We start from the raw sequence: 26,424 nt of genomic DNA on the forward strand, positions 1-26,424 counted from the left end.
GCTTTTGCTCCGTGAGGATCAAAGAATTCATCCAATTTCTCATTCAAGCTGTATGCCAAGGCTGATAGGCATCAACTTCATTATATAATATTAGGTGATTCAGGTTGTAAATGGCTTGTAATGCCAGCGGAGACATGAAAGGTCCCTTGTGCAGCAATAAGGGCTGTCAGGCATTCAGGAAATGTGTGTGTAGCCGTGGTCCTCCCACTTCCTAAACACCACAAATCAATAGCAAGGAGCGTGTGGCAAACTGGAGGGGAAGCTGTGGGGTTTAAGACTGTGTGTGTGAGGGAGGGGAAGAGAGGATTTCCAGTCTTGTACTTGGTTACAGCTGCTTTCCATGCCACAGAGATTGGGTTTAGGGTTCAGAGGAATAAAAAAAAAAACATTCTGGAAATATATCTGTGGGTCATGAGGTTTGATTTGCCCTGTGCAGTTCTTTCTCTGGAGTCAAGGGCTATGCTGTAGGTTTGCCTTTGTCTCATGTCCATATAGATCTGAAGCAGCTTCCTGCAATGAATGGTTCTCCAGGATAAATAAGAAAATTGTACCGTGTTTAGGTTTCTAAGGAAAGCAAAACAGAGCTCTTGAGAGAGGTGTTTCTCACCCTTCTCTCTCCCAAGGGCTCTGTGGCTGTGGGGAGTTGCCAACACCACTTTTTTTTTTTTCTCTCTCTCTCTCCTTGTTTCAGAAAGTTTGCACCAAGTGTGGAATAGAAACCATTGGAGCCCAGAAACGTCCTCTTTGGTTGTGCAAGATCTGCAGTGAACAGAGAGAGGTAAAATACAGCTGTGGAGGGATGGAGCTCAGCAACTTTCACCTGCCTGCCCCAAGTCTGTGTGGAGCCTGCCTGAGCTCTTCCCGGTGCCTGGACACTTGTGAGGCAGCTTGGGATGGGGTTTGGGAGGCTTGGCTGGAGGCCAGGCAGGCTCAAACACACACAGTGGTGACAACTTTGGTTTATGAGGGGGTGGAGGAGAAAAACCTCACTGGCACCTGGAGCCTGTATGGCTTTGTGGAATTTTTCTAGCCATGGCCATAAAGAGACTGTTACCTTACACTCTTTCCCTCCTGGCTCTGTGGCAAATAAACTTGGCTAACTGGTTTTTTTAATACAGCTTCAGAGATGTAGAGCGTAACTGCAATATTTGTCCCTCTAAAAATAACCAGGATTGCAGCTTTTAAATCTGTTTTCCTCCCCGCCTGCAAAATCCCATAACTTGCCAGTGTGAGACTTATAACGCAACTCTCTAGATTTTTATATCCTTCATCCTCGACTTTGCACTGCAAAAAGGTAATGGGCTGCCTCAATTCTTGTCTGCCAACCAGCATCCACCAACATCAGGGCTCGCTGCTCTGTGGTGAAGTCCACGAATTTGTTCTGTGATCACAGACAGATTTGCACTCATTCCCATCAATTTATTTTTGTCTTTTGCTTGTGGTCCTTGAGCATCAATCCAGTGCAGCTGTTTCTGACCAGCACAACCGAGTGTGTAACCTGGGTGCTCTGCTAAATCAATTTTTGAGGCGCAGTGACAGCGTTTGTGCAGGTGTTAGAGAGGCAGAATTTTTTTTTTTTTATGCTAGTTGTGGAAACTCAGCATTGCTTGGGTTTTCCATTGGAGGGGATTGTTTGTGTGGGAGCACTCGCAAAGCCCGTGTTCAGGCAGGATGAGGGATACATAACTTTTGAACAGCAGTGTGGGTAGGGCAGGCAGAGCTCCTTGGGTTTTGATAATAATTTGATACGCTGAATCATCCAGATGTTTTGAATTCCGGACAGAGATCCCAAAATAGAGAGTGAGGCAGGTGTATGTATTTTCTGTGCTCCGCAAGGGAAATGGGTATGGGACTAAAATTTGCTTTATCTCTTTTAGTCTGTTTTTTTCTGTGTTTTTTTGGTTTTTATTTATCTCAGTCTGTACAACTGGGTTTTTTTTCCTATTTCTTCAAAAAACAATAAGGAACCCTGGTCACTGGACAGAGAATATCAACCTGTCTGGTATGTGTTACCTGTGGCCAGTGTGTGAGGGTACGATAACCTTCAGCACTCTCTCTCTCTGTGAAACCTGAGGTACAACCAAAGTGCTTTCCTGATGGAAATGGATGGAACTTTCCTTCTTAGACTAACTAAAATATAGCCCCATCTTGCCTCCCAGCTCTAAGCTTCTGCTTTGTTTTTCTATCCTCTTTAAGGTCAGTTCGGGTCTGTCTCCTTTCTTGTTTGTGATGGTGCTGGTGCCCTGAACAGGAGAAGGTTGGAAGGGTCACAGTGTGGACACGCAGCCAGACATCAAGTCATACATCCCCTCTGTCTTCCCACATGCCCTGCCTTTATTTTGAGGGAATTGGGAATTGAGAAATAGCAGGAGCCTTGAGGCATGTCAGCCAGGGCAAGGAAGTTGAGGCAAATCAGAATAAATGCCTGGAAAGTGACTTTGATCAGTGGCTTTGATTAGTGGCTTTGGTCTTCCCTAAGTGTGTGAGGAAGAGATGAGGCTCTTGGGCCTCAGGCTGATGGCTGGTACAAGTGCAGTCTCTGAAGCTGGTTCAGGTGTAATGATATTACTGGGCATGCACTAAATTAACAGGTTTCTTTTAAGAGCTTGTGTTCACAACCAGTGCCTTGTTGGTGTCTGTTTCTGTGGTCTGACTCTGTCTCGTGTTGCTGTCTGCTCTGGACCAAACCCATTTGGTCATGCTCTTTGCTGCAGGTGATATTTGCTATTGATGAGTGCAGATGGGTATCTGCTCTCTGGGATCAGATAGTCTCATTTCTAAGTCTAACCTCTGAATCCCTCATGTGGTGATTAGGTATCAGCCCCATTTTACTTCCTGGAATCTGGGCAGAGAGCTTCAGGAATGCCCTGGAGCACTCTAGGGTTGTGTGATTGAGTAACAAGTCCATATCACCCTTCTTCTCTCCCCTTGTTGGTGCACAGTGTGACTGAGCAAGGTTCTCCTTTAGCCAACCAGATATGGCCTTAAGGAAGGCTGGTCCCAGGCCACAGAGCTCTGGCAGCACCTAAACTTGACCACTGTAGTGGGTGAGCGTTTGATGGTGGTGCAGTCCCTGTCCCCAGGTGTGTGATGGGATGTGGTTTTTCCAGGTGAGGTGGTTCCCTCCACATCAGCACTTTGATCGCCGTCTGATTTTCTGAACCACCACTCGAGCTATTTGAGCATGATATTGGTGAAGCTCTTGACTCTGTTAGTGAGAGACTGCCGGGCACTGAAGTGGAAAGGGGAGGTCATTTGGAAACCCAAGTGGACTAAATAGTGTTGGCTGGAGTTTAATCAGCGTCATCTGGCTGGAAGGAGAGCCTTGGACTGTAATTGTCTCCCTTAGCCTCTGCCATGCACTAAATGAGCACTTGTGTCTCACCAGGCTCTCAGGCCAGGATGGTGGGGTTGGACATTCCCATGTACTAGCTAACAGCTGCAGTGTGGGGCATTGTTCCTACATGCCAAAGCTTTCATCCCTCCACCTTCCTTATTATTATTTATCCCTGCAGGCTTAGTTTGAACCAGCGTAAGTTTAGTGACATGTGGCAGTCATTTCCCCCTTTTGCCGTGTGGACAGAATCTGAGCTGGCTCCAGTGATGATTAAATCATCACTTTGCCTGGGTCAAATGAAGACCGAAGTAGCAAGCTGTTGTTTAGATGAGTTCTTCACCTGGAATCGAGTGCTTGCTGTCCACAGATCCCTTTGGGAGTCCCAGCCTCAGCCACTCAGAGGTGTTCTGTGCTGCTTTCTGTTTCCTTGAAAACCTCCACTGGGAAGGCTGTGCTGCATAGAGATGAGGAACAACGTGCTCTGACACTTGTCTTATTTCTGGAGAGTGGAGGCGATTAATGGGCTCTGCCTGCTGCTGTGCATCCCAGTGATCCAGAAACAAAGCAGAGCCTTTGGCACTGCTGGAGCTGCCTTGCGAGATGGGCACAGGGTGAGGGTCTCCAAGGGACCAGGAGGAGCTGGGAGGAAAGTACTGTGTTCTGACATGGCCAGGACCTGACAGGGCCTGGATGTTCCTCCTGGCAGAGAGAGCGAGAGAGCATCCCCAAGGACCCTGCATCAACAGTGCATCTCTTCTTCCTGAAATAAGATAGAGCTCACCTGCTGTAGGCCAGAACTGGCCTGTTGGGAGAGTCCAGTTGTCCCAGGTGTTTGCAGAGGCAGCTGTGGAAAACCCTCTTTTGTTCTTCCAGGATTCTGTGGTTGTTTTTCTTTGCAATGTCTTCAGAGGTCAGTGGAATTAAAGCCGATGTGGATTGTGATTTAGTGTTCCTGCAAGCAAGGGTAGAAACAAATTTGATCAAGCTTCCATTCAGTTTTGAGGGCAAGACTCTCCCTTCCTAATTCCCTCCTCCATGTGCTGCATCACCTTTTTTGGCTTTGATCTTGCTCTGCCTTTCTGAAGACAGCACGGAGGGCTGATCCTCCTTAGGGCAGTCCTGTTCCTGCCTGCGTATAGAATCCCATGGCATGGTAGGGGTGCTGATCCCTGACTGCAGCAAACACTGGCTGTGGGTTTGCAGTGAGTCTGTTCGCTAATGTGGCAGTGAAGCACCCATGGGAATGAGTGCAGGGCAGAAAGGGAGCAGGTCCTCCAGTGAAACAGGCTTATTGCAGCAGCTGTCAGAGGAGCAGGACTTGCCTGAGAGGAGCAGTGGTGGATATATATACAGCTGGAATGATTCCCTGCTGCCAGGCCTCTGGCAGAGCACGTGAGCTCGATAACAGCTTGGGCAGCAGTGCCCATGCTGAATTAGTCGCGTGTGGCTGGATCCTGCCTGTCACCTCCTGGCCTGAAGGGGAAAAAGGGACCTGCTGTGGTTTGTCAAATCCCTGCCCAGCCGTTTAACTCTCTGCACAGCCTTGTTTTGACTGATACCACCAGGTTCTGCAAAGCACCTTCCCGAATTACCCCCTTTTTTATATATATATATATATATTATTTTTTATATATCCATAATTAGCGATGCTATCATCGTAATTAAAATCCTCTTGGAAGCATTCTTGCACATTTACATTTGAATTGACACATCCAAAATTGTAGCGATAATGAAAGCAGTTTCAGAAGAGTGGGGGGAGAGAGAGCTTTTTTTTTTTTTAAAAATAAAACCCCATCGAATGTGAAAGAGTGTCAGCTATCAGGGACCTGTTAAAAGTTTTAATTTGCCCCCTCTGCTTCGCTTTCCTTTTAATTTCTTCTCCTCCACTGAACAGCGTTTTCATGGCTGGCTGAGTTTCTCAGTTTATCACAATAAACCGTGCAGGGGAGGAACATCACCGCGCTGCAGGAACGGGAGTCGTCTCCTCCCCTTTTGCCCCCAGGGCTTCCCTTTTCACATACACACTCATACCGTTTTGAACATTATAAAGCAACGTAGCCCGGGGTTATTCCTGCCTGGCGTGATGGTTTCTTGGCAAAACACCACACTGATGGAGAGGAGTGTTTATTTTGGGTGACTCCGGATTGAACCGGAGGGATGTGCACCTGTCTGCAATTGAAAGAACTCATCAATAGCCTCTGCCATATTATTTTGGGGGTGGTGGCAAGTAGTCAGACTCAAAATAGTGTCCTCTAGAATAGAGCCACGGGGGGGAAAAAAAGAGGCCTGATTGAAAGTGGAATGATAAATTGTTGAAGGCTGGCAGCCACTGCAGCTTGAGAAGCGTCGGGGTCAGGGGTGCGATAGATTTTGCTATTCCGGAAACAAAGCTCCGAATAGTAATTCCACTGCCTTTTAATTTTCTTCGTCCTCAAGTGCTGGATGTGGGAGTTGACAACAGATTGCTGTAAATAATGTAATTGGAAATCTCTGTGTTATGGAAAAGCAGATGAATGCAAATAACGAAGCTGAAGAGCGCTCGCTCTTTCTCCCTGCCAGTGGTTTGCAGCGTGCCAGAGCCGTGCTGGAGAGCTGGGACAAAGTGAGTGTGTGGGCATGTGCTGCCTGCAGGCGATGGCAGCGAGGTGCTCCCGGGGTGGCTGTGCTTTGCAGGTGCCTTTCTCTTCACTGTAGCCCACGAGAACCTGCTCCCCCACTTTTTGGGGGGTTGAGCGGTGTTGTTGGTGTCAGCATGGGAAGCTAAAGGTAGTGGTTTTCCTCTCACCAAGCCTCGACTGCTGTGAAGGAAAGGGCTGCAGGGTAAGAACAGCGACCATGTGGCACAAGCAGCAGGTGGTAGAGCAAAATGTGGCTTTGCAGCAAAAGCAGCTCTGTTTAGGGGACCTGGTTTGGTGAAGAGAACTCTAGGGGGGCCGCAAGTGTTTGTTATGATTCCTTCAGCTGTGATACTATCCCTTCATCAGCAAGCTGTAATGTTTTCCCTGTTTAGGAGCCTGTTTTAGCACTTGTATGCTCAGAGAAGTTTGAGCAGTAACATGGGTTTCACCAGGGCCCAGCAATTCTCTGTTAGGTCCCATTTACAGGCTGCACTTGAAAGTGCTCGATAAAATACACATCTGGTTCTGCATTTCTCATCCTATAGCTGTAATGATGGCTTGATGCAACTTTAATAGGAATATTATCAGGGTTATAAAAGGCACTGAGCCCTCTGGACTTGTCATGGCCATGACTGTTAAATTGGTTTGAAGTAATAAAGGGAGTGTGGTGCTGAATAGCTCTCCTCACCTGCTTTACTTTGGGGTAATTTAGGTGTCAGGAGAGGCAGAAGGACAAGGAGCCTGAAGGGAGTTGGTGTTTAGTGTGGATTTTGGTTGTGTTGGGCCAGTTTGAGCACAGGACCATGATGAACTGTGGTGTGGCTGCTCTGTCCTGAGCCACACACAGGGCCACCCCATCCCAATCTGGAGTAATGCAGATACTGATCTTTACTCCCCTCTGTCGAGCACTCAGAGCAAGGGATGATCAATGTTCCTCAAAACTGGATTGTTGCAAGAGACTGGAAGGGGCTGGCTGGTGAAATTCCAACTCCACCCAAACTCAGGCTGCCGTGGGGGACGGGACTGGTGGGAGCAACGTTCTCTCCTCCTTGGCAAGAGTCAGCTCCTGCTAATAAACAGGAGTTTTATTCTTGGAGCGCCATTACAGATTTATTAATTTAAAATCAAGCAAGAACTTTGCTGTCAGGCCACTCTTGAGATCAGTCAAACTGCCATCAATAGCAGTCAGCAGCATCGATCTGTTTTGATGCATGGGTACTAAAACTGCCCCTTGTACTCATGTGCAGAACAGAACGTGTTCCGTGGTGGTTTGGGATGGGCCGTGCTGCTAAACTGGGGTGGCAGAGGGACTGAATTCATACAGGGGAGAGCATCTTGCTGCAGCTGTTTTAGAGCTGATCTCAAAATTATTTCAGTGCTGCTGTAATAAGACCAAACTCTATTAGAGGCACCAATTTAAAGCGAATATGTATGCAGAGAATCAATTTTATACTACTATTACCACATCAGAGCTGGGTGTATTATATCATTAACTCTTTCTATAACGACTTGCTTTGGGGTAGTGAGGAACCTGGGGGCAACCAGCCTTTGTTGCAGCAATCCGTGCTGTGTCTGATTGGTTTTATGGTGTGCCTAAATTGTAGTTCGCCTGAAGATAATAGGTCTCTCCAGTGCTTCAAATTAAATTACAGATGTTGCAAGGTCTGTTCAGAGAACGGCTGTACCAGAGGGTTCTTTCCTCCCCAGCAGTTTATAGAGGGAAGGTATGTGTGCCCCAGCTACTCACTGAGCATCAGGGGATGGACAACCTGCCCTCCTCAAGCCGTGGCGCTGCTCAGGGTGCAAACCCTGTGCCTGCCACAGTCCTTGTGCTTCCACTGTGTCTTGTGTGTGCAGCTGCTCCCAAAGCCTCCAGCCTTCCTCTCATGAGGGAGACCAGGGCTTACCCAGCCTGCAGCTCCTGCATGGTGCATCTTCACCTGAGTTGCAGTGGGCTAAGCTCCATGCAGAGCTGTCCATCCCAGACTTAAAAAATATATTGCATTTCCCAGTTCTGTTGTACACACTGTACCAAAGGCTGTGCAGTCCCCATGTGCTGGCAGAGGGGACAGAAGGAGCTGTGTCAGCTTGTGCCTTGACTGGCTGGGTCACAGTTTTGGCTGTTGGCACAGTGGTGAAGGAGCTGGTAAAGTGTCCTGCCTGCCAAGACCCCCTCTCTGTAGAAGAACTTGCAGTCTTGGGAAATTGGCTTCCCAGCTGTTTGCTTGGATGTGAGCCTCACCATCCATCTGGGATGTTACCCACCAGGAAAATGTTGGTGTAATTGTAGGGTGCTCTCACCTACTGGTTTCTAAATCCTGTTGTGGTGCACAAGTGTCTCTCTTGCACTCTTAGAGTAACTGATGTGTGTGCTGGGTCACAGCAATGCTCTGCTGTCTTCTGCTGAGTGCTCTTTTAAAAATCTTACTATCAGGTTCCCCCCTGAGTTCAGATTGCCGTCACTTGGTTTTCAAGACCCCAAACACAGAGATTTGAACTCTCAGTGTTGATGGCTCTGAACAAGGAACCAGGCAACCTGCTGAGCAATCTCTGCCCATCAGTGAAATGGGACCTCTGGTGTCCTGCTTTTTGTGCCTGCATGAGGAGAACTCCTGAGTGCCAGGTTTTGTCACTGCCCTCTGATTAAGCCCTAAATGCAAATTACAAACGTATTGCTGCAATTAGGGGTATCTGCATTTGCACCCATTGCCATAATGGTGATACTGTTTGTAAAATGCTTTGGGAACTTGGAGCGAAAACACTGATCTTTGCTCTGAACAACAGTGCAAGGTTTCTACCTCCTTGCATGAAATAAAAAATGATATTTTTACTATATTAACGTATTTTTGCCCTGGCTGTCTCATTAGCTCATTATTAGACTGCTGGAAGGCACGAAAGAATTAGGTTTGTATAGGCCATTTCTCCTTGTCTGAGCTGCCACCCTTTTCCCTTCCTCTGGCTCGCATCAGGCTTTATATTAAATATACTTAATAGAGTACCTTCATCATAAGCTGCATTAAAACTAAATTGGAGAGGAGAGGCCGTTCTTACAGGAGATATTACAGTTTAGTGCTTGCAGTCCATTTCCTGCTCCAGGTTCAGGTTATTTGAGTGTTGTTCTTCTCATTCTGGGGTTTTCAGGCTCGTTAAATGATCTGGCTTGGCCTGAATTGCTCTGTGAGATGAACACTGAGGTTGTGCCATTCAGTTTGACACGAGGGGGCATTTCTGCTGTCCCATTCTCCAGCTGTTGCCGGACTTTGACTGTCAGAAGTAAAGCAACCCAGGCTGAGGGACCCATCCCAGGAAGAGAGAGACTTGTCAGGGCTTTCTGCTCCTCCAGCCAGTGCAGGGCTTGTTTCACTCTAAGCAGAGCATGTGTTTGGGGCCATTGCCACTCATGGCACCAGCCTGCTCTCTCCAGGGTGCTTTTCTTTTTGTGTATTCCCAGTGGGAGAGCAATAGGTGCAGAATCTGAACTGCTGAACTTAGTGCAGGACAGGGAACTTCATCCCAGTGTGGTAAGTCTAGGAATGTGTATTTGACTCAAGTACAGCATCAGAGAAACATCTAGTCATGACCTGGAGAACATAAGAAGCTCTGCACAATCACCTGCTCCTCCTTCAATCTGTGGCTGCTGCTCATTCACATTTGTCATTTTTCAGTTGTGGGAGAAGGACTGAGGTAAAGCTGGGCTGACAAGGATTGAGGAGGAATTTGGGATGCTATGGTAGATGCAGATTTCAGGGGAACTGTTGGGCTCTGTGAGCTGGAAGGGTTGACTCTCCCATGTTTGAGTGGGGTCCAGGTAGCTCGCAGGGAATGGCTGGGCTGAGCTTGGTGGGGAGCTCATTTTGTGGTGGTTGAGCTCTCTTGCTGTAAAAACCCAGGCTTAAGGTGTTTTGTCTCTGTCTCTGGCAGGTTTGGAAGAGGTCTGGGGCGTGGTTCTACAAAGGGCTGCCCAAGTACATCACGCCTCTGAAGAGCAGCAGCAAACCCATTGAGCTGCACTCGCAGCCATGGCAGAGCGAGCCGGCCGTGCCGGAGTCGGAGAGTGTCGGGACCAGCCGATCCTTCACCTGGGCCAGGGGAAAAGGTGGGTTGTCTGCTGCCCAAAAAGGCCCAGAAATCGGGTGGGAGAAGGACCTGGCTTCTACTGTTGCTAGCAGGATTCAGCTAATAGGGGAGGCCCTCTATTAGAGGTGAGGGTTATCCCACAAGGGGTGGTGTGTTTCCCGTGTGGGCAGTGCTGGGGTTTTATGCCGTTGTATGTTTTTTCAGGGTTCACTGTTAGTTAAGTGCAGGGCCCAGACTAGTCCCAGTCCTCCTGAACTCCTGTTCCTTCAGTCTCTCTCTACTTTCCTCCATTCCTTGCAACTCCCACTGTTTTTCTGGGACTGCCAAGGGAGGGATGAGCCGTGGAAGAGGCACCTGTCTGCAGTCACAGCCCAAAGAGCTGCTCCTGCTGAACTCCTTGGGATTGTGCCACTGATGGACATTGCTGTGCAGCCAAGGCTGACCAAAGGCTGATCTCATTCCTCCCTCCTTGGGGCTGCTTGCTCCTTGCTTCTGCTGCTCTGCAGAACATCCCTGGGCAGATCCTCCAAGTTGCTTTGAGATGAGTTAGAAAATAACACCACCAGCATCTCCCTGGGGATTTCCTGGGGCCTGGAGCAAGTGGGCAGAGACACTCTTCTAACAGGCAGTGGGCAGGAGTGAACTGCTGCTGGCTGTGTCCTTTTGTGCCTGACCCTCTGAGCAGGTGTCAGGGAAGAGTGACCTCTGTCCTCAGGCCTTGGGGAGGGGGCTGAGGTTTGCAGCATGGAGAGCTCAAGGCTTAGCTGTCCTTTAAATGTCTCTTGGAGAAGCTGTTGATTAACTTGGCCCTGTGCAGGGCTGAGGCCAGAGCACTGACAAGCCTGAAGGTTTATTAGCTTCAACTCACATCTCTGTTCTTTGGGGGAGACCTTGATTGAAGTAGACCATTGTATCGCATCTTGGATCGCTGCCCTGTCAGATCCCATTCACAGCACTGCCTTGTAGGGCTTTTCCTCCCCCTCTCTTCCATCTGCCCACCCAGTTGTTGCTCACACACCCACCCCAGTTCTGTGCCCAGAGCCGGGAGGGGGACGCAGCAGCTCAGCATTGAGGAGCCGAGTGCTCGGGGTCGTCAGCACAGCAGTGGCTGAGTGCTGCAGAATTAGAGCTGCTGCCAGTCTGCTTTGATTTCTCCTCCTTTCTTTCTGGTGTGGATTAGCAGAACTGTCTGGCCTCTCTCCCCTTCTTTTGCTGTTAGATCCCCTCAGTTGGAGAAGTCCTCTTCAGCAAACAAGCTGCGTGCACTCTTCCACTTACCAGTGGTGCAGGGGGAAATAACCCTTTAATAAAGAGGGCTCAGGAGACTTGGGTTTACAAACCTTCTTTTCAGGCCCCAGCTAGGAAAGCACTCCCAGCCCTACTGTAACTTTTGTAATTAAAGGCAAATTAGATCAACAGTAGATGGTTGTGCTTCCCTCCAGGAGATGCTTGGAAGGAGTTGTCTTAGCCAAGAGACTGATTGATGAGGTTGTTTTTTGTTAACGTGATATAGAAAACATTAGGAGTCAAAGCCTTTGAGCCTAGACCTGACCTGCTGTTTAGTTCAGCTTTTTAGTTGAGTTTAGTTTTTGGAGAAGGCCTCCCCATTGGCAAGGGCAGCAGAGGAGCAGGGGGAGGACAGCAAAGTGACCTTTGGTAAGCTTTGATGCGGGTGACGAGCTGCCTTTCTCCCTGCCCTGTGATGTTTGTCTGGCTGTTGTTTTATGGGTTGGATAATACTAATTTACGGCTTTATTTTCTGGTGCTTTCTTTCCCTGTTGCCCTTCTCTGTTAGGCTGCCTGTCTTCTGGACAGCTCTCAGTGGGCACTGCGGGCTGTAATTCATCTCTGGAGCTGGGAGCTCGTACACTTCGCCCCTCCATTTAACTCTTTTTCCCCTACCAGTGCTGAGGCTCCTGCTGTTTGTCATCCCAAAGCTGTGCCATGTGGAGGGCAGCCACCTTCCCCCGTGGAGATGTGTATCCATGATATTGCCATTGTGAATCCACAGCTGGGCCTGGACTGAGCTTTCCGAGGCCGTGACTAACAAGGCAGCCTGGCTCACCCCTGCCTGGCTGATAGCATTTGTCAGCTCACACCTTGTACACCCTCATCCAAACACGTCCTTTCGGCACTGAGGAAAGCCCTGTTGCTTGTTTGGCAGGATGTTCTCGGGAATGAGCTCTGGCATTTAACATGCCTGCCTCTGACAGGCTGCTCTCCGTGGGGTTTCCATTATCTTGGAAACCGTGTCTAACCCCTCCACTCACCTCCAGCGTGCTGAAGGAGCCAGCTCTGAGCTACTGAGGGATTCAAGTCAGGTGGGACCAGCACAGGCGTAGCCAAGTCCTGCCACAAGCCCTGGACATCCTCCATGCCAGGAGCTGCCTTTCAGCCTGGGTGGGACAAACTTCAGGTGTCCCTTTTCCCCCTTTCAAAAGCAAGGGATTAGTGCAAGGCCCTGAGTACTGACTGCTCCCACTGCAGCAGGACCAAGGGAGCACAGGAATGTGCCTCTTGGAAAAAAAAACAACCCCACAAGGATGAAGTTTTATTTTTGCACACCCAAGTGTTTCTCTTGTGCTCACGGACACTGGGATTTGCTGTTGCCTATAGTTTTTCTGTAATAAACAAGCAGTTGCCATGGGAACTCTGCTATTAGTTAAGGCACAAATGTATTGTCAGGGGGAGAACAGCAGTAATATTTCTTGTGCTGGGGAACAGCTCTGCTCCATGTGGTGGAATGTGGGTGGGATTCTGCACCGGGTCAGGCGGGACGGGGCGTCAGGGGGTGGGGAACAATAGCAGCAAGGCTTTCCTTCTTCCAAACTCTGAGTTCTGCAGAAAGAAATGGAAAGCATCTGAGTGGAAAAAAAAAAAAAGTGTGCTCCCTGAGCTGTTGTACTGTTTGGCATGAGGGCTGCCTGCTGCTCTGCTCGGTCTCTGTGTTGCCAAGCAATGCAACATGCTGTGCTTGGTGCTGATGGCAGCACTGGACAGTGGCAGAGCAGGAGGGTGCCATGGGTTCATCCAGTGTCTGTGTGCTGGAGGCCAAATCCCTGAGTGATGGAGCAGAGAGGAGTGTGCTGGGGCATGTCAACAGCTTAGCAGGCCACCAAGGGGGGTCCTCCAACTTGCCAACAACTTTGGACAGTGACAAAGCTGCAACTTGTGCTGTTTCTGAAAGGGGGAGCGGTTTAGTCTAGTCCTCTCCTCCTGCTTAGGGATGTTCCTGCAACTGTGGGCAGTGCTGGGTGTGATCCAGTGCAGGAGCTGCCCTCAGTGAGACACTTGGGTTGTAATAATACTCATCATCTCTGACTCTCCCACCTGCAGGGACCAGAAGGCTGTGTGTGCCAAGGGTCCGGGTGCCGCAGGGGACCCGTGTGCTCAGGGGCTCGTGCTCAGCCCGCTCACCCGGTGCCTCTGGGCTGTGCCGGGGGTGTGTGGCTGTTGGAGCTGTTGCTGCAGGGTGTCCTTGTGCTTTTCCTGTGTTTTTTGACAGCTGCAGGAAGCGCCAAGTGCGGTGTGTGCCGGGGCTTAGCTCTGCCCTGTGCTGGGCAGCAGGAGGGAGCGTGGCTGGCTCTTCCAGCGCAGCCGTGCTCGTGCCAAGTGCACGCATTGACTAACAGAGCTCAGCCCCAGCCAAATGCTCCTTCTTCCCAGCCTCAGCACAGCCTCCCCCCACAGTCCTCTGCTGCTGGGGTTAAGTGCAGCCAGCAGCCCTCCACCATTCCCTGTGGCTCTCTGTGCCACAAGGCTCCGATGCCTCTGGCTTGAGATTGAGCCACGGGCCATAGGGATCGTGGGCTCTGCCAGCAGCTGCAGGGCTTCAGGCCCTCGATGAGTGACCCATTCCCTGTGGGAATACTGCTTTTCTAGCAAGTTTTATCTCAGCATATTTTTTTTCTGAGCTTTTTTTCCAGTCAGCTGGAGATAGGGATAAATCTGTTCCCTTCTCTCAAAGTACAGCTGTCCAACGACTCTTATTGATATATCAGCAACTGCTGGAACACCAGATTTAATACTTCTGGGCTCTGGAAAGTGCCAGCAGAAGGTCTGGGAGCTTTGGATGAAGAATTACCTTAAAGGGAAACATTGGTGCAGTGAGTAAAATACACTCTTATTGGCAACAGAGGAAATGAGAGCAGGCAGGGCTGCTCCTGTGGTGCGAGTGCCTTCGTGCCATTAATATTTTCTTCCTCTTGTGCTTGTTCTCTCTGAACTACTGAACAGCAGAAGGGCAGGCAGCTAAAGTCACCTCCACTGATTCACTGGGGCCTTCTCCAAATAAATCCTGACTTCCAGCATTTTGAGAGGATTCATGGAGGAAGGAGCTGTTCTAAAGCAATGGATTTTATGCATCTCTGCGGCCAAAAAAAGGATAATGACCAAGTGGAACAGGAGTTGAGGGAGTTGAGCAATGGGATAGTCAAAATGACTCTTACAGCTGAGATTTGGATTTTATAGTGAAAAAAAAATGCATTCTGGTATGTATGGATTGTTATTAACAGTTTTTATATATAATCCCCTACCTCTCCCAGGAAGTTGTGGGGAAGGAGTGAAACTGTTGTTAAGACAACAAAGCCAGACCTTTGCTTTGAGGACTCTCAGCCAGCATTGCAGCCCCCCACTTTATAACAGGGCTTCACTCCCTGCCCAGCTCAGCTCCACAGCCCCTTTCCCTGCAGATGAGAGGTCCCATTCCTGATGATGGTGGGAGGGGAAGGCTGGGGGTGCAGGAGGAGCCAGTGCTGGGGAAAGGCTGCACAGGAGCGGGTGTGCATGGGGAGCTGCCTGCAAGGGCAAATTCAATAATGCTGTGCAATAACACTGGCAGCCAACTTTAATATCCTCAGAGATGTTAACTCCAGAAAAGTGCTACTTTAGGTATTAATTTTTTTTTTCTAAATAAAATATTTTGTGTAGTACAGATCCCTGCCTGAATACAGGAGTGTCTGCAGAGGTCCTTGGCAGAAACATTTGACAGCTTGTGCTCTGTGCAAGAGGAGGGATACCTGTCCTCCTGCCCTGGGGAGCGCTAAAGGGATTGTGAACTACATGTAGTGAATTTTAGAACTGACAGCTCTGTGTTACCCCGTGGTTGTCACCTTGTACCACTGCACCCACGTTCCTCCTGCACAGTGAGTAACACAGAGCAGGGGCAAAGTGGTTTCTTCAGTAGCAGAGCAAGGAGCTTGTTTCTCACATGAATGTGAGCTTATAAAGACATACTGATGAGTCTAAAAAAGTAGCTGGAGCTTCCTTTTTCTACAGTAAAGGCTGTAGGTTGCAGTGTTGCCTTTTCTATTATCCCACATGGGCCAATATTGTTCTTTTTACCAGGGGTTGTGACCTGCTGTTCGAGATGACTTTTGAGCTGCCAGGAGAGCTGGTATCTGCCTGGTCAGATGGAGAAGTGCTGTAGGTGCAATGCCTCAAACAAAAGACAGTTGATTTCCCATTACCTTCCTCCTCAGCCCCATCATTTCTGTTTGAGATCAGACCATTACACCAAGAGCTGGGAAAAAAACTTTTCTCTCATTTTACCCAGAGCAGCTGGCAGTTATCTTTTACACCAGTTTAAGCAGGAGAGGTGCTTGCATAATTGCATGGAAAAGTGGAAAGAACCTGCCAGTTTGGGAAGCTGTGTTTGGCAAAATGAGGCTCCTTCAGCTCTTGTGGAAACTATGAAGGGTGGAAAGCAGCCAGGACCAGGGCCAGGATTCAGGGAGAAGAAAGAAATGAATAAAAAAAAGTGGTTTTGAAATGGGAGAACAGTCTCCTTGAGGAAGAGGAGTGACACTTACCTTTTAAGCTTTGGGGTTGTAGGAGTAACATAGTTCCGGGCAGTTTGCTGATAGGGATGATTTGATGTGCTCAGTATTTATCTGGTGGGAGACAGCAAACATCAGGAGCAGGGGGCTTGCTGGGGTGCCAGCACAGGGGTCAGTGGGAACAGAGCCCAGTGCCCAGGCCAGCCACAGCACAGCAAAATGTGGCACAGGAGCACTGTGGTCCCCATGGTCCCAGTCAGGTTTAGGAGAGAAGCACCGGTGGTGTGTGCATCTGCTGCGGGAGCGTGTACAGTAGAGTTATAAATCATCTGTAGAAAGTAAAACCACACCATGCTTGAGAGGCAGAGTGAACAGCTGTGGGGGAACTGCAGGTAGGGCTCCTTTTGGAGAGGGGGAACGTGACCAGTGAGTCGGCGTTTGTTTGCGTTTTATGTGGGTCCATCTGGCACCCTCCTTGGAAAGTGTTATGAACATTGTGAATAACTGTCTCTCTCCTCTCCTCCCCCAATCTTTCCTGCAGTGGTTTCTAGTGACAGTGAGAGCGACTCGGAGCTCAGTTCCTCCAGCCTGGATGACAAGCCTGTGCCTGTGGGGTCAAAAGGCTCACAAGGGAGAAAGCTCCAAGCAGGACTGGGTGAGGAGTTGCTGTTCCTTGTGGCTGGAGGGCGGGAACTGTAAAGTGCTTGAATGTTTGCCTCTCAGTACTGGGGGTCTTGGCTCAGCCACTTGCCTGCCCTACTGGCTGTAGCTGTGCCAGGTGAGGGTCTGATCCTTTCTCACTGGAATTGTATCAATGGATCAAACAGGTGGAGGGTCATTCCATTGCCTGCAGCCTCTCAGGGCCTGCCCTTGCCATTGGGAGCTGCTCCTGGCTGCATATCTCCAGCCAGCTCCTCGCTCCTGGCTTTATAGCACTGGAATTCTGGTGCCATTTTGGGAGCAAAGCTCAAGAGCTGGGTTTTGACCCTGCTCCTGAGGGAGCCTGGCTGGGAGCGGGGAGGCTGCTGCTCTCTTAGGATCTACACTCACCTCCCGCTCTCTCAGCAGCATCTCTGTGTGTCCCTGCAGTGTCCACCAGGGAGCCCAGCCAGGCCCTGGGCAGGGCTCTGGGCAGCACCCACTCCCTGATGCTCTCGGGGAGCCACAGCAGCCTGGGCAGTGAGCAGGGGGCCGAGCTCAGTGCCACGGAGAGCTGCCACAGCGACTACCCGCCCGACGGGCGCGACAGCGACGCTGCCACCCGAGCCCCTGGTAAGCCAAGCCTCCTCTCTGGGCACATCCCTGCTTTTTGGGCTGACTTCCCTCAAAGCACAGCTTTCTCAGAGGCACAGCTGGCAGAGCTGTAGCTCGGGATCACCTTTCCCTGCTGCTTTTTTTCGTGGCAGATACTGTGACAGCCTTACAGCTCCTTCCCTCTTCCCCAAATGCAAAGTCTCTTCTGCAACATGAATAATTGTCTGAGGTGGGAGCTGCACCCACATCCAGGAGCAGTCAGAGGCTGGATCTGTCCCCCTGCAAAGGCCTGGAGCTCCTCTCTGTCTTGCAGAGCCAGTGGAACAGTTTGAGCTTCTCCTGAAGCAAAGCAGGAGTCCAGCAGCTTTATGAGACTGAATAACATTTTCCCTAAAGTAGGGTGGCTCTTTAAGCCAAGCGTGGCTCTTCCCAGAACTCTGCAGTGCAAAAAAAAGACTCTTTTTCTCCCTCAAAAACCTCAGAACAATTAAGTGACTGGGAAAGCAGAGGCTGCTATCAAATCTGATCGGGAGCAGCTGAAAGAGATGCAAATGTGTTCTCTCTGCAGTTCCCACTGATTTATTCACTAACCCCTCAAGTTATCGTTTAGTGCTGCTCCCTCCCAAGCCTTCCTGCCCTCTGAACTGCCTCTCTTGTTGTTCCTGAGCCATGTTTGTGCTGGGCATGTTGAGGAATAAATTGGATTAGAGAGAGCAGGTTTATCCCTCAGTGCAACATGGAGTCATAGTCCCCCCTTTCTCAGCTTCCCGCTAGAAATAGCTGGCATGAAATTGTTTCTCTGCTCTTCCCTCCCTCCCCAAGTTTCAGGGATTTGCAGTTTTCTTCAATTTTAGTTTTCACAAAGCAAATCAAACAAGTGATACTTCTGTTCTGTCCTTCCTCCCTGTGGATTATAGTGCTGCCCTGGACTGGGTGTTTTATTTTAAGCTGCTCTTGGCTGTGGCATTAGAGACGGCGGATTCCCGTTGTGTGTTGGCTCTGCTGCCTGTGGAACAGAGCAGCAGGTTGTCCTGTGGGATTGAAATGGATGCAGGTGGACAGCAGGTGTGACCCCTTGGGTACTTCTTCTGCTGGTGCTGCATGGCCATGCCAAAGGCTGGAGGGATGCACTCGACGGCGTGTTCGTACTTGGCACTTCGGAGCTTCTCCGCCTCCTGTTGGAACCAACTTCTCCCTGGCCATGGCGGTGCAAACAGTATTTCAGAGGCAAAAAAAATGGCCTTTTTCCTGCCAAAAACTTCATATGCAAAGTTTGGCACAAGGGGTCAGAGCTTTCCAGTAGGATCTCTCCGTGTAGGCGGGGGAGAGCTAAAATTGACAGGCAGCACGGACACATATTTAAAAAATGAAAACTGTAGCAGTCTCATGAGCCCAGTTAAAGTTGTCCCTGAGATGTAGAGAGGATCCTGTTAAGGAAAGGTTAAGCCAGGTTGGCTGACTAGGGAGTAGCTGTAAAGATCTTTATTATGTCTAGGGTCATTTGTTTCCCAGTCTTCCTGCAGAAGGGGCTGCTTTGTTCAGACAAGAGCCCTGGTAAGAGGGCTCTGTGGCCCCCTGAGGGAGGCAGGGAGGCAGCAGTGAGTTCTTCATGATGGATCCCTTTGGATGTCACTCTTTGCCAAAAAGCAGGGGCTGCTCTTGCTGTTCATCTCTTTCAGGAGGGGTGGAGTCGATTGGTCCTGGATGTCAGTATTGGCAAAACCCTTCACAGCATCTCCCTCCCTGCCTGTGGGGCAGTGCCCAAGGTCTGCCCTGACCCAAAAGCAGAGCAAGGGACAAGGATCCTTTATCATTTAAATTGCTGATCCTCAGCTGCAGAATGGGGACATTGAAAGAAGATTTTGCTGCAGTTTCTCTGAAGGGCTCTGCATCTTTATAACACTATGTCAGGAGCAATTTTTACTTCATATTATCACCTCAGGTGTTGTTCTGCCGGTGACTTTCTTTCTGCTTCTTTTTCTCACCTCTGCTCTAATTCCGCTCTCGAGTGCGACTTTGCAGAGCACTTAAGCATCCTTAAATCCCAGGCCTCGTCCAGAACAGGGAATTAGGGAGTGGTGCTGCAAATGCTGCTGCTCTCACAGTCCTTAGCTCTTTAAGCCTGAAGGCCAAGCCGGCAGCATGGTCGTGTGGCCAAGGGAAAACAAGGAGCTGTTAAGAGGAGGTTGTGGGTTTTCAATGCATTGCTCCGGCTCCGGCTGGGGTTTGGTGAGGCAGATAATGAAGCCTGGGGTTTGTCATAAAATGACTCATTGTCAGAGCTGCACTGGGATTTAGACAACCTCAGCCCATGAGCCAAAGTTTCAGAAGAGCGGTGAGTTGAGAGCCTGCCAGTTTTATTATTTTTTTCAGCCACCTGCTCTCAAACCCTTTCAAAAGCATCCTTTTCTGAGGGACTGGTGTTTCTTCTTCTGAAGCCCCAGTTCCTGGAGGTGCCTGCTCTGACGTGATAGCTTTTAAGAGGAAGGTCACGTGCTCATTTTCCTGAAGCAAGTTTTATCCTAAAGAAAATTAAATTTGCACACGGGGAAGAAGCACAATCTTCTTTTTTACCCCTTACTTGCTCCCAGCTAGAGAGAGGTGACTCACCTTGTTCTGGCTGTACTGCTGATGTTAAGAGGTGCCTCAGTTAAAAGAGAGCACAATCCTCACTGTTGTTGATTATGACATTTTGATTAGGGAAAGGGAATATTAAACAGAATGAAACAAGGAAATAATCAATATCTTACAGTGGTTTTCGTTAGCCCGTGAAGAGTTTTTAATGGGGATAACATGTTTGAGCTTGGGGCTGCTGCAGGGGGTAAATTAAGCAAGACATCTCTCCTCAGATCAGCAGAAAGTTCTGCATTGATGGGTCCCAGTTAATGGGGTCCTCAGTGTCCTGTGAGGATCTTGTCCCAGAAATGGGTCAGTCCTGTTTGCCATTCCATGGGTCTCCTGAACAGCTTGCTGGTAGGGAGTGGTGAATGAGCCTGACATGGGCTGTGGGGCTGGAGAAAGCTCTAATTTCTGCTGAAAACAGGAGATTCGAGAAACAGCCGTGAGAGAAGCTAATGAGTGAGTAGCATCCATCTGAGTGGAAATCACAGTCTCCCCATCTCTGCTTGTTTGCCAGTGTGTTGTCTAAATCATTAATACTTAAAGAGCGGTGCAGCAGCTGATGGTTAAACAGAGCCACGTTAAACAGTGGTGGGGCTGAGCCTGGGAGCTGAGACCATGATGGGGTGTAAGAAGTGTTGTGGCTTGCAGTCACGGCGTGAGACCTGCTGAAGGACCCCCAGATGTCAGCAGGTCCAGCCTGGACCCTTCTCCCAGCTCCTGGATACCTCCCTTTAGCTGCTTTGTAGCTGTTGTGCTGGGAGAGGCTGAGCAGAGCTGAGAAGAGGGCCTGGAGCTGAGGGAGACGGACAGGGAATGCTGCTTCCAGCTTTCTTAATTTGAGGAGATTTATGCCCTGTCCTTCAGGAATTGACTGGATTTTGAAATGAGGTGGTGTCACTCTGTGGCTCAGTGCCTCCCCAGCTGAGGTAGGCATCCACTTTTCTCATAAATATGCGAGCTGTTAATACACGAGACAGGCAGAGCCATTTGGCATTATTTTTGTGGCAGGAAATTCTCAGGGCATCTTTGAAGTTAAGGCATTAACTTCTATTTTCCCTTCCATTCTGTTTCTCAAATGTCTGTTTTGCTCCCTCAGGGACGATGAGGAGGTAACATTTTGCTTCAGTGGGGCTGACTGCTCCCTTCCATGTAGGGGAAAAAAATTTGTCCTAACAGTAATTAGGCTCTAAATGGGATAGTAATTTCTGTAATGACTTTCTTCATGGCAGTCTTTGGGGAGCTGACTTTTGTTTTCCTGTGCTTGGTGAGGCAGTTGCTTGAATGTTTTCAGGCTGCTCGCTCCCTTATCCACGTGATCCACAGCCAAGCAGTGTGGTCTGCCAGGGCTGGCTTTGCCGAGGAGGATAAGTTGTCTGCCTTCCACAGAGTGAAAAAATTGAATTGTGCCTTCATGGCTGAGAAGCTTTGAGCTGTCTCTGCCTCCTCATATCCGTACCGCAGAGCACCGAATGGTCCTGCTGTATTTATAAATAAAACATGTCTTTGGGTAGTGACAGCGTTAGGAAGTGATTCAAGGTTTGCATTCCAGATACAAAGCGTTTGTAAATATGAACCTCGGGAGAAGCGTGTGCCCCCTTCCATGTTTTAGGGAATTAAAATATTTTCATCCTCGAGTGGTAGAACCAAAACACTTTCGGCTCTTTTAAGCCCGCCTTGAAGTTAAGTGAATAAAGGCTGGAGTTACTAAAAAATAAATTACTTTCCCTATTTCTGTAATTCTTTATGGAGTTTTAAATTGAAGGCTTTTTCCTTGAAAATAGAAGGATGACAAAGATTCATTCTCTTGCCTCTTTCACTCAATATATCTGGAAACAAGTCTGCTGGTGAAGATGAAACTCCTATTTTTGTGCCTTCTTTCACATTGCAGAGGTCTGTTCTTTGGTCTTTGATCAAACAGCCTGTCTGACCTCCTGCCCCTCACCTCCTTAGACTTATTCTCTGCCCTTTGCAATACGTTTACTCCTCACGCTTCCAACTTTCTATTCAGCATTTCGCACAAAGCACCAAGGGCAATAGTTGATGTCATCTTTCAAAACAAAGCATAAAGGAAAGAGCAGGGGAAGTCAGTAATACAGAAGTTAAAAGTCTGGGTTTTGGAGTCTTCTGTAAACACATTGGGAAGTTTTATGGCTCGGGAGGTTATCTTTCAACTGGGATGTCAGGCGGCAGCTGGTGGGAGGAATTTGTCGGACTCTTTGTGCCTTGAACATGTCACATAAATGCAGTGACTCCCCTGTCCTTTCTCCAGGAGGAGAAGCAGCGTGTCCCAGCAGAGCCTGAGTTTTGCCAGGGGTGCTGAAGTGATCAGCTCAGGTTTGTCTGGTTGACATGTGCTTGAGTGCCTTCAGTGGCAGAGCACGGCTGTCCTGAGCCCATCCCCAGCCATGGGAATGCTGTGGCTCCTGTCCATGTCCCAGACACACAGAGGGTGGGAGGGTCACATGGAAGGTCTGCTCTGTCACCTGGTTTAGAAGGCCTTGAGAGCTGAGGCTTAGCTTTCTGTCTGACCTGGCCCTTTGGGAGATGCACATACCAGAGGACCAGTTCTGGCAGTACAGCTGCTTTCTCCTTCTACCCACATTTCTTTCCCCGTGTCTTTTCTTTCTTTAATCAAGTTTAATGGGCCCTTACTGCTGACAGAGTGTGGACTAATGATGCATAGATATTCTCTTTATTATTTGTAGGAAGCTCTTAGAATGGCACCGACCATGCAAAAGCAATGTAAAACAACTTTGTCAAGAATCTCCCCTTCACTGCTTTCCAAACAAACTTTTGTCTTTATGTATTTTGAAGGCAAACGGTGTGTCCACACCAGAACGCGATGCTGACGGAGGTGAAGATGGAGCTGCTTTGCCTGGATCCAACACTCACCCCTTGCCCACTCCTTAGACCTCACTCCAGACAGCGACTGCTGCCGGTGGTGACTTTATGATTCGGGCTCCTCCACAGGCATTGGCAACACCTGGGAAAGCACCTGCCTGTCCTCCCTGCCTCACTGACCTGGTTTATGGCTTGGTCTGGTTTCCTCTCCTGCCAACTGACACCACTTTGGGGTGCTGCTCGGGGAGGGGTGCCCTGCTCTGTGGCGCTGCCGTGGGGTCCAGAGCCGTGTTTGCTGGAAGGGACACGCAAAGCGCCCGCTGGAGCTGAAGGAATGTGTGACACCTCCACTGTTCCTGGCTTGCCAAGCCCAGCCCTGGGCTTATCTCCTGTCCTTGCAGGCCTGGCTCTGAAATCTTCAGGAGAAAGGGAAATTCACCACTATGTCCCTGAAACGGGGTGTGAGGAGACTGTGGCCCTTCTATTGCTTCTCAGCCTGGGGGTGGATTTCTCTCTGTGGACGCCAACAGTGAGACTGGGGCTCTCATTTGCACTCGACTCTCACGGGCAGGGTGTCACCCCTTGTGCTTCTTGTCACTGTTGTTCTGGTTTGAGCTGGTATGAGTTTGGTGGGGGCATTTGGAATCAGCCAGTGGAGCTGAGATCCCGCTCGCTTCCACTGCAGTCTCTCTCTGTGATGGGTGTCTGCTCAGGGAGACACTGGAGTAAGTAAAGAAACGCTCAAAGAAATGTGCTATGATTTTTTTGGTCCTCCTGTCTGTGCACTGTGCTTGTGTGCCCTGGATGAGGGTGGTCCTTTGGCAGGGGGATCATGGGCAGTGTGTGTTTGCTGCAGCTCCTGGTGGGAGAACAGCCCTTACCCCATGGCCCAGTTGGCTGCCTTTGCATACCCGAATTGGATAAAAGCTTTCAAATTACTTTATCTTGTTAAGCTCTGCAGATTCTCCTCCCACCTGCGCACCTTGTCATCTCCTGCATGAGCAAGGGCCTTTATTTTACCTTTTTCCTGTAAGTCTTGAGCGTCTTGGCTGACTGTGATGGTGTCATCATGAGTCAGGCTGTTGAAAACTGGCATGCCCCGGTCCTGCTTATTCTCCACAAGGGACAATTTCCCTCTAAGGCCTGACAAATAAGAAAAATCAAATTACCTGACATCTCTAGAGCAATTAGATCTTTGAAGACTTGAACAAAACCCACACTAGGCTGGTAGGAGTCTGTGGATTTTATTAAATGCTTTGGAGCTGACCTGTCTATTATGAAGAAACAAAGGATTCCAAAAAGTTCCCTCTGAAATCGTGGAGTTAAAGGCAATTTGTGCCCATTAATGTCAGTTTTTTCCCTTGGTTATTACTCTTTTGTTGTTCTCCTTTGCTGCTGGGCGCTTTGTGTGCATGTAGTGTATGTTCTTACAAATGGCTGCAGTATGAAGATAAATGAGATTGGGTGCTGGAACACTCTAGCAGGAGATCGGAAATCAATCCTTGGCTTTCTTTTTAAATGAACGTGGTCCAGCAGAAGACCATTCCCTCACTGCTTTTCCAGTTAATGTGCTATGGCAGGTTGCTGGGAAAACGCTTCCAGCTCTTCCTTTGTGATCTGTTCCTGCCCTTTTACAAATGAAAACAAAACCTTTGTGGGATGGCAGAAAGAGGAACCACTGAATGTGGGCATTGCAGCGTCGGTGTTGGAGAGACCAAGGGATGAGGTTGTTCTCCACTGGGGGATGCTTTATGGTTTATGATCTGTGTTGTCAACCTGGCCACTGAAACTCGACCAGCTGCATGTCTGGAAGGAGTATTGCCAAAATTACTAGCTATTTCTGAAAAAGTAACTCCAAATGTCAGCTTTTGCTGAAATGCTGGTCTGATTTCAGAGCTGGAGTCGTGCTGTTTCTCCTGAGAGCTGTAGGGTCTTCAATTTCAGAAGTGTTTTGCCACCCAAAAAGTCCTGTTTTGCCTTGAAGCTTTTGACAGTGCAAGTGAGGCTTGTCTTGCTCACGCTCTCATTTCTGCAGTGCCTCAGACAACCTGACCTGCCAGCCTAAGTTAATTCTGTAGCAGAAGGAGAAGAAAAAAGACATTTAAAAATTGACTATTTTCTTTAAACCTGTTACTTTTCTCTTCAAAAACTCTTGAGTTAGAAAGAGTTTTTAAAATTGAGCATGTAATTTCTAACTCTTCTTGTGTTCCTTGTGCTTTGTTCCTGGGCAGTGCAGGCAGGTCAGATGTGTTTCCATTCCCACTCTCACTTCCCACAGCCATTTACTGCACTGTGGGTTGCCAGCTCTGCCCAGGAACCTGGTGGTCCTCACTGGCTGGCTGTGCCACTTTGAGGCATGAGCTTGATTTTTAACTGAGACCAGGTTTTATAAAACACTCAGAGATAAATTTGGGACTGCTCTGGTATCAGTGAGACTGGAAACCTTTCTTTCTTACCTCTGTATTTTAGCTCTGTGGGGCAATTCCACCTGAGTTCAAACCAGAACTGTTCAGTCATCTATGGAAAGACTCCTCTTGGGTCGAGGGAAGGATCTGGCCATGGAGAATGTGATCCAGGCACATCTGAATGTGATAGAGGAACATTTGCATCTCTGTGCACTATTTTCTGTTAAAGACCACTTTTTCCTTTGTGGTGTTACCCTTTGTTGTGTTTTGTAACTTTTGTTGGGATATTATCCTAAACCTGTACAAGTTGACTGTCTTTTGAGTTGGCTCAGTGTGAGCAAGAAAGGCTCAGTGAATGTACTCAGTCTGCTCTGGTCATTTGTGTTTATTATTTTGTTGTTCTCGTCTCCATCCCTTACAACTTTTATGTAGTGTTTTACTACTGGAAACAATAAAGCTTTCGCTTAGTAACAACTCCTTGCCATTCTTGAAAGAGTAAAAAGGTTTTTTTTCCATTCCCAGGTTGCACATACTCTCCAAGTCCTTGGGCTGGCTCCAGCAAGGAAAGAAAATAATCCAGCCAGTGGAATAGTGATTCACGTGGCTGGAGTGTAATTGAATTCTGCACTTGAAAGTCTTCTTTTATCTTGCCCCTCTTTAGTCCCTTGTGCTGGCGCTGGGGGGGTCACAGGTCTGCTCCTCAGCCCCTCCATGGAAGGTTTTCCATGCTGTAACCATGAAGCATAAAGCAGCACCCATTGCCTTTCTGTCAAGTGCCATCCCCACAGGCTCCCAAGGCTCTTCACTCGCTCGTGTTTGACGATCATTTGATGCATTTAACTTTGCCCACAGAGAAGTGTCCCCGCATTGTTCGCTGAGCGCGTGCAGCCCTGACTGCTCCGTGTTCCCTTCCACTCTGCATCCTGCTTCAAGGTTTCAAATGGCTTTTTAATCTGTTTTTGCTTCTCCCATTTTAGAAGAGCCTCCGTAATTGCTGCTGGGATTGTTCTGCTGGGGAGCTGCCCTTAGTCCAAGGATGGAGCGTGTCAAGGACTAACCACCTCTTACATTGTTGTCATGGCAAGCTGAGAAGGGAAAGATGATCATTGTATGGGGAAAGCGGGTTGTGGGATCTCTCCGAGTCAAAAACACTGGCCATGAATTGCCAAGTTTCCATATTTGAGTTTTACAGCTTTATTTTGAGGGGAAAGGGAGTGCTTCCTCTGTGAGAGCTGTCTGCACATTCAACATAGCCAAAGCAAATGGGCTACCAGCTGGTGTTTAGACGTGTGTTTCTTGCCATTACTGAATTGGACAGCAGAGGCTCTGGAAAGTCAGCTGCAGAGCCTGGCCAGTGCCACAGAATGGCAGAGTTCATTTGTAAAGTGCAGCAGTTGCTCTTCTCCCCTCCCAGAAGATGATTCCTTCAAGGAGAGAGGGCTGCTGGCAGCGATGCCTCACCCAGCCCACCTCTCCCATTTCTTCCTCCCATC

At 48.9% G+C, this 26,424-nt stretch overlaps 1 protein-coding gene across 1 annotated transcript in view; it reads left to right on the top strand.

Annotated features, from left to right (window-relative positions):
- Positions 1 to 25,406, top strand: part of RPH3AL (rabphilin 3A like (without C2 domains)) — a 39,679-nt gene extending 14,273 nt beyond the window's left edge. Inside the window, exons 5-9 of the mRNA XM_027744849.2 lie at positions 692 to 778; positions 9,877 to 10,051; positions 16,351 to 16,464; positions 16,899 to 17,081; positions 22,500 to 25,406. Coding sequence (XP_027600650.1) covers positions 692 to 778; positions 9,877 to 10,051; positions 16,351 to 16,464; positions 16,899 to 17,081; positions 22,500 to 22,534 — 594 coding nt within the window. The 3' untranslated portion in view covers positions 22,535 to 25,406. The remainder of the gene's footprint in view (positions 1 to 691; positions 779 to 9,876; positions 10,052 to 16,350; positions 16,465 to 16,898; positions 17,082 to 22,499) is intronic.
- The last annotated feature ends 1,018 nt before the right edge of the window (positions 25,407 to 26,424 follow it).

Source organism: Pipra filicauda, unplaced genomic scaffold (assembly GCF_003945595.2).
Source record: "Pipra filicauda isolate LSUMZ 115617 unplaced genomic scaffold, ASM394559v2 scaffold211_size2331000_pilon, whole genome shotgun sequence".
Taxonomy (NCBI): Eukaryota; Metazoa; Chordata; class Aves; order Passeriformes; family Pipridae; genus Pipra; species Pipra filicauda.